This window comes from Hemiscyllium ocellatum, chromosome 22, assembly GCF_020745735.1.
Source record: "Hemiscyllium ocellatum isolate sHemOce1 chromosome 22, sHemOce1.pat.X.cur, whole genome shotgun sequence".
Taxonomy (NCBI): domain Eukaryota; kingdom Metazoa; phylum Chordata; class Chondrichthyes; order Orectolobiformes; family Hemiscylliidae; genus Hemiscyllium; species Hemiscyllium ocellatum.
This window is the reverse complement of record NC_083422.1, coordinates 1,959,560-1,974,113: the sequence shown is the minus strand read 5'-3', so window position 1 is coordinate 1,974,113 and position 14,554 is coordinate 1,959,560. Positions and strand designations below refer to the sequence as shown.

General features: G+C 43.5%; 1 protein-coding gene across 1 annotated transcript in view; it reads right to left on the bottom strand.

Annotated features, from left to right (window-relative positions):
- Window positions 1-1,862: 1,862 nt before the first annotated feature.
- Window positions 1,863-14,554, bottom strand: part of hk1 (hexokinase 1) — a 113,210-nt gene continuing 100,518 nt past the window's right edge. The window contains exons 15-18 of the mRNA XM_060841824.1: window positions 7,316-7,499; window positions 6,055-6,210; window positions 5,733-5,966; window positions 1,863-2,721 (exon numbers count right to left, since the gene is read on the bottom strand). Coding sequence (XP_060697807.1) covers window positions 2,580-2,721; window positions 5,733-5,966; window positions 6,055-6,210; window positions 7,316-7,499 — 716 coding nt within the window. The 3' untranslated portion in view covers window positions 1,863-2,579. The remainder of the gene's footprint in view (window positions 2,722-5,732; window positions 5,967-6,054; window positions 6,211-7,315; window positions 7,500-14,554) is intronic.

The window sequence follows — 14,554 nt, the reverse complement described above, 5'->3', positions numbered from 1 at the left end:
GGGGAATTATTTATTATTATTTATTATCAATTATTTATAACCCAACTCTAAATGACCTCAAGGTGGTGGTAGTGAGCTGCTTCCTTGAACTGCTGCAATTGACTCGGTGTAGGTTAGGGAGGGAACTCCAGGGCAGAAAAGGAACTGATGGCCAGATAATTGTTTCTGCAGCACAGATTGGAGCTGCACATGGGACACTGAAGAATTTCCAAAACTGAGGACATTGCTCTGACCAGAATCTCTTGCAAGTATCTAGTTTAATCAGAATTTGGAGAGTTCTGATGCAGTTAAGTAAGCAGTTACTGAGAAGTCAGGCATTTAAATATCTAATCAAATCCCTGGGTCATTATTACCCTAGTATTCTCCAAGTTACTATACAACCCCCAATTACACATTCCCCAAGATGCTGACCTGATACTCCTTCCTTCAGGGCTAGACCTGAAGCTCATGTTTCCATCTGGAACCTTTAGGATGTGATCTGGCTCAACTCATTACTTCCCTACCACCACCCCCTATCCCCAGCCCCACTCTCAAACCTCACACTTACCGTATCATGTAGCTGCATGGCTGCACATTTAAAGTACAGAATACAACAACTGATTTCTGTGAATAAGGGGGCATGCACGGTTTGCCTTCCTCAAACTTGCCTGCATCACAATCGAATCGCTTGTAGATTTAAAAAAGGACAGAAGATGTAATCTTGCCAATCCAGTCCTTCTTTCCAAATCAGGATGGTGAATAGTTTATAGGGAACTTGCAATTGGTGGTGTTCCCATTGCATCTATTGTCCTTCTTGAGGGCAGTGATCTTGGGAAGGTTGAAGATGCTGTATAAGGAGCCTGGTGAATTTCTGCAGTGCATCTTATAGACAGCAAAACCTCCACTGCTAAGCATTGCTGGTGCAGAAAAAAGAAATGGTTGAGGGTGTGGTGCCAATTAAGTGGTATTCTTCATTCTGGATAGTAGGTAAAAACAAAGGACTGCAGATGCTGGAAACCAGATTCTAGATTTAGAGTGGTGCTAGAAAAGCACAGCAGTTCAGGCAGCATTCGAGGAGCAGGAAAACTCGATGTTTTGGGCAAAAGCCCTTCATCAGGGAGCGCTTTTGCCCGAAACATCGATTTTTCCTGCTCCTAAGGTGCTGCCTGAACTGCTGTACTTTTCCAGCACCCCTCATCCTGGATAGTGCCAAACCTCGATTGTTGTTGGAGCTGCACTCAGCCAGGCAAGTGGGCATTCAGGAGGTGAATTATTTGCTGAAGCCATTGAACTTACATTGCTAGTCCAGTTCAGTTTTTGGATGATGGTAACACTCAGGATGTTGTTAGTGAGTGATGGTGATTCCCACAAAAGGTCAAGTGTCGATAGTGTCATCAGAGATGATCATTAGCTGGTACTTTTTTGGTGTGAATGTTACTTGCCATTTATCAACCAGAGTCTGGATTTTGTTCAGATCTCACTGCATGTAGAAGTGGACTGGTTCAATATTTGATTAAGTCGCAAACGTTACTGAACATTGTACAGTCAGTGGATTCTGGCGTTATGACAGAAAGAATGTCATTCACGAAGCAGTGAAGTTTTCACTGGTGCCGTTTCATGAACACTTTGTTAACATTAAGAAAATAACTTACATAGTAAATAAAATCTTATTTCCTGGGTTATCAAATAGTGTATAATTTTTTTTTTAAATCACTTGTATAAACTACATATTTCTATCAGTTTCATTGTAGCACTGGCCATTTCCATGTTTAGTCCTCAGGCCTGAGCCATTCTTGTGCCTCAATAATTGGTTTTTCCCCCCACCCACATTTTGCAGACAGCCTTGTTCACTATCAAATTCTCCCAAAGAACTCACAATACTCTTTATGAAGCACATTAGATCAAGTTTAATGTATTCACAAAGTCACTTTAAAAGACGTGCGCCTCTACAGTGTATAAAATTAAAGATTCTGCTTTGTCAATAAGGCATGCATTTTACACAGATCTTAACAAACTCATCTACAAGAGGTGACAGCAATGTGCAACACAACCAACAACTACATTTCCTGAAAATGCATTTCAGGTTTTAACAACTGTTTTCAGTTCTCAGGGGAATTTTAAGTTACCAAATATATATACCTTTGTTAAGACACAACACAATACTTCACAAAATTATGTAACAGAGGTAAACCAGAATATCCTTTTTACTTGGAGAATGTTGTACCTCTACAACAAAACAAGCTAGATGGAACTTGAATCCAGTTTTATCCCCTTCAATAGCCTTAGGCAAATCATGAATAGACAGTTTAAAAGCTAGTGTATTTGATGACAGTAAGCACAAAACTGGGAGGTGACAGAGCACAGTAATTTGAAATTGGGACTTTTGCAAATCCAGCAGTTTCTAGTTAACCTGTGTGTTGCTAGTGGTCTTTTTGGCATTTCAAATGGAAGATTTTTTTGCATGTTTATATATGCAGTGCTCAGCAGAACACACTGAAAACCTCAACTATGACAATGGAGCCATAGCTGTTTTAGAAAGGAAAGTGCAGGGAATATGAAATACTACCCGTCCCAGGAGTTGGTGCTATCCACAACAGCTCTTACTGTCCAGATTCACGAAGTCTACATGCCACTGCTGTAATAAGGGCAGCTCCCTTTCCACTACCATCTTCTGATAACAGGAACGTCACATCACATTTTGGGGCCAGTTCTTTTACTGTTTTATGCATAATCCTTGAAAAGCTGTTAAGAACAAAGAAACAATATGTGTTATTGTATGAATGCATATGTTGCTTCGTTCTTGCCCCAGAAAACACACTTAAAAAAATTAGGAACATGACTCTACAATGGGTTAATTGATAGTACTTACAGCCCAAAAGACAAATAAAACCCGCTCTGATTGCAAGAAGAATATGGTTAGAGGAAAGGTGCAGGCAGTTGGTTTGGAATGGGAACTAAGTTAGGCCTGCAGTTTTGACAGACCTACTGAACTCAGGTAGCACATCACAGACCTGCACAAATCTGGGATTTCCTGCACTATAATGTGCATGATTGGGACTTCAAAGCACCAAAAAGCAGGTCACATTTGTCTTACTTAAAATAGTTTTTCTATTTGTGCTTTGTTCATTCAGATCCATCTTCTTTAAGCACTGTCCACTCATTTCAAATGAGAGTAGATGTTTTATTTTCTGATTAGGTAATGTAGCAAGCACCAGTTTCTAAAACCTGCATGGAATTACTCCTAGCGTACACACTGCTCCCTTTAACATTGACACACAGAGTAGCTGTTGTGTGTACGATTTATTAGATGCACTGCACTCTCTCACTAAGACTTCTTCAAATTCTCTTTTAAAGGGAAAGGGCACAGATACATAGGAGCACCACTACAACTCTCACACTATCCTAACTTAGAATATCACCACTCCTTCACTACTATGGCTGGCTCAAAATCTTGGAACTCTCTCCCTCATTACACTGTTGTACCTACACACCTGAACTGCAACAGTCCAGGAAGACTGCTCACCATCACAGCATTACAGACAAGCACTAAATACTGATGGCATCCAGGGTACAACATGAGTAGAAGATTGGCTGGCTAACAAGAAGCAGTGAATAGGTATTAATGTGCCATTGTCAGGTTGGCAAGATGCAATGAGTGGTGCCCCACAGTAACTGGTGTTGGGGCCTTAACAGTTTATAATTTATAAAAACACCTCAGATGAAGGAGCAGAAGATAGGGTTGCCAAATTTGCCGATCACACAAAAATAGGCAGAAAGTGATGAAGTAGATACAAAGATTACCAAAATAGGTCAAGCGAGTGCTGAGATGTGGAAAATGGAGTATAACGTGGAAATGTGTGAATCTATCCATTTTGGCTGAAGAATTTAAAAAATAGCATTCTATCAAAATGGTGAGAGATCACACAGCCTTTAGATGCAGAAGGACCTGGGTGGCTTTGAGCATCAATCACAAAAAGGTTAGTATGCAGGTCCAGCAATTAATTAAGAAAACTAATAAAATGTTAACATTTTTTGCAATGAAAACTGAATACAAAAATAGGGAGGTTATGCTTCAGTTATACAAGGCACTGGTGAGAGTGGATCTGGAGTACTGTGCACAATAGGCATCACCTTATTTAAAGACAGATGTCTGGAATAGACAAGTCATCTTATGAGGAAAGGTTGGACAGACTGAGCTTATATGTGCTGGAAATTAGAAGTGTAAGGGGTGACTTGATTAAAACAATTGCCTACTCATGCTCCTTATTTGTGAATACTGGTCTAGCTTGAAATGTGTCACATGAAAAAAATAAAACACCAAGGTGATTTGATGCCACTTTCATTAGTTAATAGTAGTTACTTATTAGTTGCAGACATGGGATACAATTCTGCCCTTACTTCACTGGAACTGCATGTCATGAGTGAAGGTGCCATAGGCAATCTCATGGTTCTTTTGTTCTTAGCCAAAGTGCCATTAATAGGCTCACTCAGTCTTACAGTCAGGTATGTCAGCCTTCCATTCATTATTTCTGCACAGAAGTTTCTAAATCTGGACTACCGAGGGCCAATACATCTTTTAATTTTGGAATTTTCTGCGTTTTGAAATAGGCTACCTAACTGGTGTATAAATCCACGTGTCCATTGATCAGTGAGCGCTGATACTGAGTGTATGCTGGGAAGGGGACAACTGATTGCTCCATATGAAACATAGCTCTGCCCAGCCTGAAACACTGCATGAGGACAGACCTCTGACAACATCGTCAACACACCTCCTGTTGCTTGACAAGGGCCAGCAAAGCAGATTCTGGAAAAGCACCCATGTTCCATCAACTGTAACCATGAGGGCCAAAGCTGACTTTGTTACAGTACCACAGGTGGCCAGTCCTGTGACTGCATGTATGCTCAAGGGCTCTGTCTGCTGTCAATAACGTATTCATGCTGTACACGCTTTAATTTGAGCCTGTGCAGATTTCAGGAGGATGAGAGTTTGGGGTAAGATCGGGATGTGGGGTTAAGGGCAATGTGATGCATTTGTATATGATGACAAACATTAAATCTATGTGGTGACATCAGTGCTTGGAAACATACTTCCCTAATGAATGAACACGAGTGGTTACCTGCATATAATCCCATTCATACAAACGTATATATCCTAACTTATATCATAGCTAGAGAGTTAATATATACCATACATACATACATAGTCCAGATTTAGTCCAGGGCGGCATGGTGGCACAGTGGTTAGCACTGCTGCCTCACAGCACCAGAGACCTGGGTTCAATTCCCGACTCAGGTGACTGACTGTGTGGAGTTTGCACGTTCTCCCCGTGTCTGCGTGGGTTTCCTCCGGGTCCTCCGGTTTCCTCCCACAGTCCAAAGATGGTGGGTCAGGTGAATTGGCCATGCTAAATTGCCCGTAGTGTTAGGTAAGGGGCAAATGTAGGGGTATGGGTGGGTTTCGCTTCGGCGGGTCGGTGTGGACTTGTTGGGCCGAAGGGCCTGTTTCCACACTAAGTAATCTAATCTAATCTACCCTAGTAGGTATAAGCCCATAGTGTAAGAGGATTAGTGGTGCAATATTAGATATTTACTGAAGCAGATTGATGAAGCAACAGTTTTATTTTCCATCTGCTTGCATTCCTCAACTTTAGAATATCTATTGAGAGATTGGGCCTGAATAGAAAGTATTCCATTCTCCAGCACATTGCCCTTAATCATTATAAAAATAAACTTTACCCAGGTAAACCACTTACTGTGGGTGGAGCTTGTAGAGAGTTCCATCTACACCGACAGTAATCTCCAGGTGATCCAAATCCCGGTTCTCCCTTATTTTGTCAACAACAGCTGCCATTCCTGCACCACAGAGCTGGGCTGCTCTCTTAGAAACAGCTCCGCACACCTCTTTAACGATGATACTGTCATCACAAGTGCTGTCCAGGCCAAGCTGCTGAAGGATTGCACGGACTTGGAGCAGAGCCAGGCGGTCACTGGTCAGAAATAGAAACAAAATAGGATGTCAACCACAAAGATCAGCATTGTCAAACTGGTGGAGTAACATAAAGAAAAGCTGCTTACCTTTCTATCTGGGACAGAAACTTGGTTTCAAAGATGCTTCTCGTTTTAAGTCTCTCCGAGATCTGTCCTCTGAACAGGAATCCCCGCTTAGTGAAATCAATGACCACATTTCGCACAATCTCACCCAGATACATCCCACTGATCATTTTCTCATATCTGCCATGACAAAGTCAAGAAACTTTTATTGTTCGTGTGACATTTGCCTTTACAGCCCCCCCAATGTCCCAATTATTGCAGAGACATTCATCTAGATCTTCTGATATCAACAGTGTGAATCCCGATACACCTGTTGCTATTGTGATTCAGGAATCATCGAAATTGTTGACACATACATTGAGATATCTCAGATGGCTTAAACGTCTAATGGGCTAATTCACACTATCTTCACAACCCTCTGCAAATATCTTTTATACTGATATCAGTGTTGTCAACTTGGGTTCGATACCCAGATATTTACTTTATAGATGTTACACTATTTGGTCTCTGGTTTAACAACTCACCGCCCCAACTAATCCACACACACAACTCCACTGGCCTTACAATCTAAATCCCCAATCCCACAGCCTCATATTTACCACTCTCCCATTAAACCAGACTTTCCAAATCCCCTCAACTACACCCAACTCTCCCACTCAATGCTCCATTCATGCCCTCCACTCAATGAGACCATTAAACAATGTACTGACTGCATCAGCTGCCTTCCTCGACAACCGTGTGGAAGCATCAACACTACAGCTGGGAGAAAAAGATCAGGCCGGAAGGATGTAATAACGATGTGCAACAACAATCTTTGAGGTCAGGCTAAGTGTCCCAACATCACACTGACTGAAAGATCGGGGCAATCTGTTTCTGTTTACAGTATATCCCAATAAACATTCAAATTTATTCCACAAAAGCAAATCACAATTTGAAAACTTTGCACTTGGTATGCACGACACAAATCTCAGAAGGTACAGATACAGCTTACTGTATGGAACAACAGCACCTGACCACTACTCTTGGAAGCCTGAAAGCAATGCAAGTTTACTAGGTTAAAGTGAGGACTGCAGATGCTGGAGATTAGAGTTGAGAGTGTGGTGCTGGAAAAACACAGGTCAAGCAGCATCCGAGGAACAGGAGAATTGACGTTTCGGGCAAAGCCCTCCTGATGCTTGTGCTGCTTATCACAAATGTTAAGGCAAAGTTGAAACAACTTCAGCAGCTGCTACGCCATTGTAGTTAAAACGATTCAGGCTAGTATATTGCCATTTCATCAACTCACTTTTGTTTCCCTTGGTTTAATGACAGATCATCCACAGCATTGTCATACTCTGTCCTGATATCATCAAGGCATCCATTGTCACCAAAAGCACCCCACTCCATATTCACGCACATGAGCCCTTCGTCTCCTTCCACAGTCTCGGTGTTTTTTGCTTCTTCCATGTAGCAAGTATTACTGCCGGTCCCTGTGCACAGACAGGAATGTCAAAGGCTGCATCAAATATCATGTCACAAATACCCATGTAGTTTAAAATTAAATTTATCAAATACATATGAAACACAAGTTTGGGAATTAACTCAGAATTGATGGAACACAACATTTGGAAAGCAGGGATTAAAACATTTAAAAATATCATGAGATGCTGAAGGGAGCAGAATGTACTTCCAGAGTAATTACAAAAAAGAGAGTTTGAATGAATACAGCACATTTGATGGCCTTTGATTTCTCAGAAGCAGCTAATGAACCTTTGAAGTGTTGTCACCATTTACACAGTTGACAGTTACTCACAGCCAGGTTGAAGATCTGTGCTATGGAGGATTTTGAATTTGAGATAGCAGAAAATTTGGGAAGGGCAGCTCTTTCCAAGGAAAAAGGTGAAGGGCTAGGATTTAGAAACAAGCAGAACAATGCGAACTGCTTACAGATTTAAATCTGAAGTACCAAGGTGGTGTGACTTGGAGGGAATGATTGTAGCAGCTGGATGGGAAGATGTGAGGAATTTGTAAGGAGAGCAGATGAATAAAGGCACATGCTCAGTACTCAGTGCAGAAATCCTGGGAAGGAAGAAATGGGTACTGGGGATGGAGATGACAATCAGGGTTCCAGGTGGATCTGGCTGATGGTCAGAGTGGGTCCTGCTGCTAGCAGAGCAGCCAGGGCAGTAGCACAATCAGTTTGAGGAAATGGAGCTGCTACAGCAACACAGTTGTGATGTTGAGCAGTTGGGGGTGGACCACACTCATGCTTCCTGACAGACAGAGATACGTTTGTTAGAGATGAGCTGGGTCTGCTTTGGACACAACGTTTTGCTCTCCAGTCCTTTCCTCAAAATATTTTTCTTTATTCAAATACAGATTCATTTTCCTTTTAAATTTAGTTTTCTTTCCCTGTCACTAAGATTAAGACCACACAATCAATCAGTTGCCTCTGCCAGATTTCTCCCTTCACTTGGCCCACTGGCCAAGCAAGACCTGCAAAGAGGTCAACATAGGGTGAAGGATTCAATAATGAGAGGCCATGCATTCAAGGTGAGAGGAGAAAAGTTTAAGGGGGTTACACGCAAAAAATACTTTACACAGAGGGTGGTCGGTGCGTGGAACACATTGCCAATAGACGTAGTAGAGGCAGGCACAGTAGATTCAATCAAGGTGTGTCTGTACAGATGCACGAGTAGGTGGGGAGCAGAGAGATACAGATCCTTAGGAATTGGGCATAAGTTTAGACAGTGGATTTGGGTCAGAACAGGCTTGGAGGGCTGAAGGGCCTGTTCCTGGGCTGTAAATTTTCTTTGTTCTTTCTTTGTCTAACTTGGACTCAGTCAAAGAAATGCAAGATTTAGCCCATGGGACATTTTTTTCATTATTTGCAGAGGGAAGATGGAGACTGGTTTAAATTTTATCTGAAGGACAACCTCTGATAATGCATTGGAATATTAGTCCCAATTTCATGTTGATGTCTTTGTTGAGAGTGATCCATCATCATGAATACAGGACTGGCTAACGAACAGGAAACAGAATTGTGATGGATGGCTTGACAAAATGTAACAAATGAAATGCCACAGGAATCAGTACAGGGTTTCAATTATGATTTATATGGATGACTTGGATAATATGACCAACTGTGTTACAGCCAAATTTACTGAAAATACAAAGATGAGTAGGAAAAAAAGTTACAGACAGAGATTCTTCAAAGAGAAATAAACATGTTAGGTGAGTGAGTATAAAATGTGGTAGATAGAGTCATAGAAACGTACAGCATGGTCCAACCCGTCCATGCCGACCAGATAACCCAACCCAATCTAGTCTCACTTGCCAGCACCCGGCCCAGATCTCTCCAAACCCTTCCTATTCATCTCGCATCCAAATGCCTCTTAAATGTTGCAATTGTACCAGCCTCGACCTCTGGCAGCTCATTCCATACACATACCACCCTCTGCATGAAAATGTTGCCCCTTAGGTCTGCTTTATATGTTTCCCCTCTCACCCTAAACCTATGCCCTCCAGTTCTGGACTCCCCGACCCCAGGGAAAAGACTTTGCCTATTTATCCTATCCATGCCCCTCATAATTTTGTAAACCTCTATAAGGTCAACCCTCGGCCTCCGGCACTCCAGGGAAAACAGCCCCAGCCTTTACTTTACTTTACTTTACAGTGTGGAAGCAGGCCCTTCGGCCCAACAAGTCCACACCGACCCGCCGAAGCGCAACCCACCCATGCCCCTACATTTACCCCTTACCTAACACTACGGGCAATTTAGCATGGCTAATTCACCTGACCCACACATCTTTGTGACTGTGGGAGGAAACCAGAGCACCCGGAGGAAACCCACGCAGACACGTGGGAGAACGTGCAAACTCCACACAGTCAGTCGCCTGAGTCGGGAATTGAACCCGGGTCTCAGGCGCTGTGCCACCGTGCCACCTCTTCAGCCTCTCCCTGTAGCTCATATCCTCCAACCCTAGCAACATCCTTGTAAATCTTTTCTGAACCCTTTCAAGTTTTGCAACATCTTTCCAATAGGAAGGAGACCAGAATTGCACGCAATATTCCAACAGTGGCCTAACCAATGTCCTGTACAGCCGCAACATGACCTCCCAACTCCTGTACTCAATACTCTGACCAGTAAAGGAAAGCATACCAAATGCTGCCTTCACTATCCTATCTACCTGCGACTCCACTTTCAAGGAGCTATGAACCTGCACTCCAAGGTCTCTTTGTTCAGCAACACTTCCTAGGACCTTACCATTAAGTGTATAAGTCCTGCTAAGATGGGCTATAATGTTTAAAAATTAAAGTTTTCTACCTGGCAGGAAAAAAAAGGAAAGAATGCTCCACTAAATAAGGTACTGCGTATCTTTGCACGTGAATCACAAAATGTTAGTGTTCAGGTACAGCAAAAAACTAGGATGACAAACTTAATTGTGAGTCTTACTACAAGACCAGGTACCAGGGGACTGGAGAGTAGCGAATGTTGTGCCCCTGTTCAAAAAAGGGAATAGGGATAACCCCGGGAATTACAGGCCAGTTAGTCTTACTTCTGTGGTAGGCAAAGTAATGGAAAGGGTACTGAGGGATAGGATTTATGAGTATCTGGAAAGACACTGCTTGATTATGGACAGCCAGCACGGATTTGTGAAGGGTAGGTCTTGCCTTACAAGTCTTATTGAATTCTTTGAGGAGGTGACCAAGCATGTGGATGAGGGTAGAGCAGTGGATGTAGTGTACATGGATTTTAGTAAGGCATTTGATAAGGTTCCCCATGGTAGGCTTATGCGGAAAGTCAGGAGGCATGGGATAGAGGGAAATTTGGCCAATTGGATTGAAAGCTGGCTAACTGGTCGGAGTCAGAAAGTGGTGGTAGATGGTAAATATTCAGCCTGGAGCCCAGTTACAAGTGGAGTTCCGCAGGGATCAGTTCTGGGTCCTCTGCTGTTTGTAATTTTTATTAATGACTTGGATGAGGGAATCGAAGGGTGGGTCAGTAAATTTGCAGATGATACGAAGATTGGTGGAGTTGTGGACAGTGAGGAGGGCTGTTGTCGGCTGCAAAGGGACTTCGATATGATGCAGAGCTGGGCTGAGGAGTGGCAGATGGAGTTCAACCCTGCCAAGTGTGAGGTTGTCCATTTTGGAAGAACAAATAAGAATGCGGAATACAGGGTTAACGGTAGAGTTCTTAGTCAGGTGGAGGAACAGAGGGATCTTGGGGTCTATGTACATAGATCTTTGAAAGTTGCCACTCAGGTGGATAGAGCTTGTAAGAAGGCCTATGGTGTATTAGCGTTCATTAGCAGAGGGATTGAATTCAAGAGTCGTGAAGTGATGTTGCAGCTGTACAGGACTTTGGTTAGGCCACATTTGGAGTACTGTGTGCAGTTCTGGTCGCCTCACTTTAGGAAAGATGTGGAAGCTTTGGAGAGGGTGCAGAGAAGATTTACCAGGATGTTGCCTGGAATGAAGAATAGGTCGTACGAGGACAGGTTGAGAGTTCTCGGACTTTTCCCGTTGGAACGGCGAAGGATGAGGGGTGACTTGATAGAGGTTTATAAGATGATCAGAGGAATAGATAGAGTAGACAGTCAGAAACTTTTTCCCCGGGTACAACAGAGTATTACAAGGGGACATAAATTTAAGGTGAAGGGTGGAAGGTATAGGGGAGATGTCAGGGGTGGGTTCTTTACCCAGAGAGTGGTGGGGGCATGGAATGCGCTGCCCGTGGCAGAGTCAGAATCATTGACGACCTTTAAGCGGCAATTGGATAGGTACATGGATGGGTGCTTAATCTAGGATAGATGTTCGGCACAACATCGTGGGCCGAAGGGCCTGTTCTGTGCTGTATTGTTCTAAGACCAGGGATGGAACACAAAATTAGTGACGTCTGCTACAACTATACAGGGTTTTGGTGAGAATCACATGTAGATACTATGTATGGTTTTGGTCCCTTTACTAAATGGATGAGGGTGGGTGGAGAAAGAGCATGCTTGCATTGGAAGTTACTGAGGAACGGTTCACTTGGTTGATTCGTAAGATAATGAGCAAGTATTGAGTAGGTTGGGGCCCATATTTATTAGAAGCATGAGAGGCGATCTTCAAAAAATTGATTGTGAGGGGTCTGATTGGGTGGATGTTTCCCCTTTTGGGAGAATCTAGAACCAGGGGACACAATTTCAAAATATAAGGTTTCCTATTTAAGTCGGAGATCATGAGGAAAAGCCTCTCTGAGGTTGCTGATCTTCGAAATTCTTTCCTTAAGGGAGGAGTGGAGGCTAGGGTCATTAATATTACCTTCCAAACCCACAGCCATTGCCATCTAGAAGAATAGCAGGGCAGAAAATACATGAAAACACTACCACCTGCAAGTTCCCTCCAAAACACTGCCCATTCTTTCACTAGGTCAAAATTCTGGAATGCCCTCCCTAAAACATTAGATTAGATTAGATTAGACTTACAGTGTGAAAACAGGCCTTTCGGCCCAACAAGTCCACACCGACCCGCTGAAGCGCAACCCACCCATACCCCTACATTTATCCCATTACGTAACACTAGGGGCAATTTAGCATGGCCAATTCACCTGACCCGCACATCTTTAGGACTGTGGGAGGAAACCGGAGCACCCGGAGGAAACCCACACAGACACGGGGAGAACGTGCAAACTCCACACAGTCTGTCGCCTGAGGCGGGAATTGAACCCGGGTCTCAGGCGCTGTGAGGCAGCAGTGCTAACCACTATGCCACCGTGCCGCCCACATTGTGGGTCTACCTACAGCACATGGATGCAGCAGTTCACAAAAGCTGCTCACCACCACTACCTAAAGGGCAACTAGGGACAGGCAATAAATGCTGGCCAACCTACAATGACCACATCGCAGTAGTGAATAAAAAAAAGATATATTCAAAACAGAGCTGGCCAGATATTGATTAACATAGAAACCAGAAGTTTACAGAGTCAGGCAGGAAAATGGAGTTAAGGCAACGCAGTCAGATCAGTCAATCATTATTGAATGGGCTTGACTGGCTGAACAGAACATTCCTACAGGCCCTTATCTTATTTGGGACTTGAGCTTGAAGCCTTTTGACTCAGATGAGATTTTGCTACTCTTCAGGTCTGGTGAATCCGAATGAAAAATGCAGCGAAATGTAATTGGAAAGTTTTGGTATAATTTATGAACATGCTAAATCTTAATTATTGAGTGAGACAGAGAGAGAGACAGACAGACAGACAGACAGAGAGAGAGAGACAGGCAGAGAGACAGGCAGAGAGACAGGCAGAGAGACAGGCAGAGAGACAGGCAGAGAGAGACAGGCAGAGAGAGACAGGCAGAGAGAGACAGGCAGAGAGAGACAGGCAGAGAGAGACAGGCAGAGAGAGACAGGCAGAGAGAGACAGGCAGAGAGAGACAGGCAGAGAGAGACAGGCAGAGAGAGACAGGCAGAGAGAGACAGGCAGAGAGAGACAGGCAGAGAGAGACAGGCAGAGAGAGACAGGCAGAGAGAGACAGGCAGAGAGAGACAGGCAGAGAGAGACAGGCAGAGAGAGACAGGCAGAGAGAGACAGGCAGAGAGAGACAGGCAGAGAGAGACAGGCAGAGAGAGACAGGCAGAGAGAGACAGGCAGAGAGAGACAGGCAGAGAGAGACAGGCAGAGAGAGACAGGCAGAGAGAGACAGGCAGAGAGAGACAGGCAGAGAGAGACAGGCAGAGAGAGACAGGCAGAGAGAGACAGGCAGAGAGAGACAGGCAGAGAGAGACAGGCAGAGAGAGACAGGCAGAGAGAGACAGGCAGAGAGAGACAGGCAGAGAGAGACAGGCAGAGAGAGACAGGCAGAGAGAGACAGGCAGAGAGAGACAGGCAGACAGAGAGAGAGAGAGAGACAGGCAGACAGAGAGAGAGAGACAGGCAGACAGAGAGAGCAGCCCAACAATTGATGTCAATTAATATGTTGTGTTACTTATAAATTTATCCTCTTGACAAAACTAGACTTCATAAAGTTTAGCAGGATGAATTTTATGTCTTGTGATATATGTTCATTTGTGATTCTGCTCTTCTGATGTCAGGGATATCAGAAGTCTGGGTAAGGACTGGCAATAGTATTTCTGCTCCTGGCAGACCAGGCTCCCACCAGAAACACAAAGCAAAAAAATAATCTCCAACACATGACAACACTTTAAAGCTTTTCATCGCTGATGTATATGGTCAATGGATTTCAATTGCCAAGCTCTCTAATGTTCTAATTATTATTGATATTGACACAAAATCAGAGAGACAAATAAATTGTCTCTTGACATCCCAAAGTGTTCACATCACATGTGCAGATTCTGAGCATACACACTGTATGAAACACTTGGCTAGTAAAACACTTGGTGGTGCCCAAATAAACACAATAAATATGAGTGAATGGGACAGAATGACATCACTTACAATACTGGCAGGGGTGCTATATATTAGCATGTTGTATATGCGTACTGAAAGCATCAGAGAATGTCAGATGATATTCTCAGACAAATCACTGGGTACAGTGCC